This window comes from Rhopalosiphum maidis, chromosome 1, assembly GCF_003676215.2.
Source record: "Rhopalosiphum maidis isolate BTI-1 chromosome 1, ASM367621v3, whole genome shotgun sequence".
Classification (NCBI taxonomy): domain Eukaryota; kingdom Metazoa; phylum Arthropoda; class Insecta; order Hemiptera; family Aphididae; genus Rhopalosiphum; species Rhopalosiphum maidis.
The window spans coordinates 93806621-93810733 of record NC_040877.1 but is presented as its reverse complement, the minus strand read 5'-3'; the positions used below and the strand labels follow the sequence as shown (position 1 = coordinate 93810733).

Sequence of the window (4113 nt, the reverse complement as noted above, 5' to 3'; positions counted from 1 at the left end):
GTTGGAATAACGAAAATAAATAAAAAATTGACATTTATAATAAAATTGACAAATACAAGAAAGACAGTGGATTTGATTGACGCCAAGGAGATTAACGAAAAATGGCCAAGCTTAGTATTGGATTATTATCAAGCCCGACTAAATTATACATCACCAAGTGGCGAAAAACGGACAATGGGATAAACTTAAGGTAAATATGGAGCCTTATAATTACTTAAGTATTTAAATTTGTATATATAATTGTTTTGTATGAACTTATTTATTAATGTATATATAATTTAATCTTATTGCCTTGGTCAATCACTATGTCATAGCCTTTATCCAATAATACGGTTAGCCGCAGAATTCACCATATGGCGGAGGACCTTAATGATCAATTGATAGAAAAAATCAAAGAAAAGGAATTCGGGTTGCAGCTGGACGAGGCTACGGATAATAATAAGGATGCTCATTTGATATGCTATGTTAGGTTTATAGATGGTGATGACATGGTAGAAGACCTACTCTTTTGTAAAAATATTACGGCAAGCGCTAAGGCCCAGGACTTATTTGATATTCTTAATAATTTTATGTCAGAAAATATGTTAGATTGGATAAAATGCGTCGGTGTTTGTACTGATGGCGCTCGTTCCATGTCTGGCAGTTATGGAGGATTACAGTCACTTATTAGAAGCAAAGCCCCTGATGCACTGTGGACCCATTGCATTATCCATAGAGAAGCACTTGCGGCAAAATATCTAAGTCCTGCGCTGAACCAAGTGTTAGAATGTGTAGTGAATGTAGTCAATTTTATAAAAACTCGTCCCCTGAAGGCAAGATTTTTCAAAAAATTATGTGATGATATGGGAGCTGAACACTCAAGTTTGTTGTATTACAGCAATGCACGATGGCTGTCTCGTGGTAATGTTTTATCACGTACGTTTGAACTACGGCAAGAAATTTACATATTTCTTAAAGAAGAAGGGCACAAATATGCCAATGATTTTTCTGACAAAATTTTTTTAATAAAATTGGCATACTTGTGTGACATTTTTGAAAAACTGAATGCATTGAACACCTCATTGCAGGGAAATAACACGCATATTTTGAAGTCGATGGATAAAATGACAGCTTTTATAAAAAAACTCAAACTATGGAGAAGACAAATGAATGAAGGCACGAGCAAAGATTCATTTTCCATATTGCAGCAGTTTCTGACCTCTAATACAGTTGAGATTTCTCAAGATATGAAATCCATTTTTGAAGATCACTTATCACAGCTAGTGGTATGGTTTGAGAAATATTTTAAAAATGAAGACATTGATAAATTTGCATGGATTCAAGATCCATTTAACTCCATTGTTCCATCAGAATTTAATTCTACTGAAGAAGAAAGTCTAATTGAGTTGTCTTGCGACAGTAGCTTGAAATCAAAATTTACCAATATGGAATTGACCAAATTTTGGATTTCAATAAAAAATGAATATCCACTTGTATGTGAAAAAGCTCTACGTGTTTTAATTCCGTTTTCTACTTCATATTTATGTGAAGCTGGGTTTTCGGCGGTCGCTGTGATCAAAAGCAAATATCGGTCAAAAATCAATGTGGAGAAGGAAATGAGAGTAGCAGTATCAAGTTTGATCCCAAGATTTGAAAAAATATGCAGTGATGTCCAGGCTCATCCATCTCACTAATTCAATTATTTTCTACAAATAAACTAAGTCTAATTTATTTTACCTAATAAAATTAAAATTAAATATTTCAGTGTGTAATTATATAAAATAAATACTTCCATATTATCTATTGAAAATTAAACATGTTTCTTATTTTATCTATTTTATTTAAAAAAAAGTCGTAAATTTTATTAAGGGCGCCATGAGCAAACTTCAGTTCTAAAAGGGCGCCACGAGTATGAAAAGTTTGGGAACCTCTGCACTATGACATTGTCCTAATAAAACATTTAATAGATATCTATTATATGGCTCTTTTATACAGTCAAGTACCTATCAAAGTGATACTTCCATTTTTATGCATGATTATTAACTTTACTTTTAACTTTGTTATGTAATCACGATGCTAATGTAGCCATATCGATAGTGTGCTACAAATATATTCAACATATTAAAACTAATAATTAAGTTAAGTTTATATAACTAGGTATAAAATACCAATTTTTACTATTCAAACAAAGATTTAAAACTGTGAATGCTAAAAATTGTTAAGAAAAAAAAGTTTATGCATTTCAGGAGATTTCAAAAAATACAAATAATACTATACATTTATACATTAAAAACCTTAAAATATACATCTCATGTTCTCTTAGAATAATAAAAAATATGTTCTAATTCAAAATACTGCACACTGATTCTTCGATAAATTTAAAACCATTTTATTTTGATTAAAATTTAAAATTTGGTCATAGACATCAACATGAAGCAACTTAAGTATGATGTAAAGAAATTGGTTAATGATATTTTTTTATTATAAAACATAATTTAGATAAACAAAATTATCTTTTCCAATTATGAACCATTTATATGGGAAAAATTGGCTGACCAAGTAAACAAATAAACCGTTAAAAGCAATCTTTATTTTAGAATTATATTAAAAAAATTAAAAATTACTTTTGTATTATATTTTTTATAAATCTTTCCTAAATATGTAAATCATATCTTCTAATATGATGTAACTATAAAATGCACCATCAACTTTTTTCCGCGCATTCTCTGCTAAACAAATCTTTACTTACCCTTGTCACTGCATATGTTTACGAAAAATAAAAATGTATGCAGGCCGGATAAATATTGAATTTTAATAATTAACATGTTTGCTTATTTTACTTACTTGAAATATTTCATAGAATTTTATATAAGATTATGAATATTTGTTTGTGTATTATTATTATTATATATAGTATTATTTTATTATGTTTCAGATTCTGAAAACTTTGTATTTTTGAAAATTAATAAAAGCTGTGTTTAGTTAAATTAATAATGTAAATAATTTGATCATTTTATGAAATTTAATATTAATTAATAAACCAAAATAAATTTGTAAATTTAAATGTTTTTAATTATTTAATTGGTTCTCTCGAGCTTTATAGAAAGACATCTTAAAATAATTTTTATTTTAGTCAAAGGCTGGTGGTTATATTTCTGATTTTATAGTGTAGAGTAATTGTTTATAAGAATGCTAAATTGACCGGAACACGTTAGAATAGAGTTCTGGTTGATAATATTGGTTTTTGCATCAGTTCCAATTTATTAAATTAGGTAATTCATACTCAGAATTACCTTTAATTATTGATTTCTAATAAGGCAGAATTAATATGCAATAAACTTATAATTAATTTCTAAAGAATTATCTTGTTTTAGAAATTATAAATTGATTAAAACTAAGATTTCAAAATAGAAATTCACCACTAATAGAACAATTTTTTTTTTTCATGATCATACAATTTTTATTATTATTATAATTATAAAAATTACTTATATAATACAAATTTCTGAAAATCAAATATTTTAATTTATTTGAACTACCTCCCATTAATCCTAATTTTATTGCTATACATTCACTTCATCTTCTTTATTTAATAGATGAAATTAAATGTTCAATTTTAACAATTAATATTTTTGGTTAATATTGAATTTGAGTCTTATTTAATAAATTAATTAAATAATACAATTATTTTTTTTTTTTTCAGTAACATTACAGTAGATGTGGTTGACATTCAAAATAAAAGAACTATTGATTTTTGTGATGGTAAACAATATGAAATAAATTTAAAAAGAACGAGATACAATTTGACTCGTAAACTTATACCAGATAAAATTGTCGGAATAACTAGAATGAACGAAAAATTAATGTTTGTAATAAAATGGAAAAATTCAAACGACGATAAGGTAGATATGATTGAGGCCAAGGTGATTTATGAAAAATGGCCAAACTTAGCGTTGGAATACTATCATGCCCGGCTACACTATACGTCACCTAGTGGCGAGAAACGGTTGATGAAATAAACCTAAGGTAAATCTGGAACCATATAATTACTTAAGTATTTAAATTTGTATACATAAATGTTTTGTATGAACTTATTTATAATTGTATATATAATTTTATCTTACCTATTGTCTT

The 4113-nt window shown here is 27.2% G+C and overlaps 1 protein-coding gene across 1 annotated transcript; it reads left to right on the top strand.

Moving 5' to 3' along the window:
* The first annotated feature begins 353 nt into the window (after positions 1-353).
* LOC113549342 (zinc finger BED domain-containing protein 5-like) lies at positions 354-1673 on the top strand. Its single transcript, XM_026950599.1, has one exon. It carries the CDS (start codon positions 354-356, stop codon positions 1671-1673), a length of 1320 nt encoding a protein of 439 aa, XP_026806400.1.
* Positions 1674-4113: the final 2440 nt, after the last annotated feature.

Bases quoted from the DNA above. Each gene is read 5' to 3' on its own strand.
- LOC113549342 (XM_026950599.1), top strand. From the start codon at position 354: ATGGCGGAGGACCTTAATGATCAATTGATAGAAAAAATCAAAGAAAAG.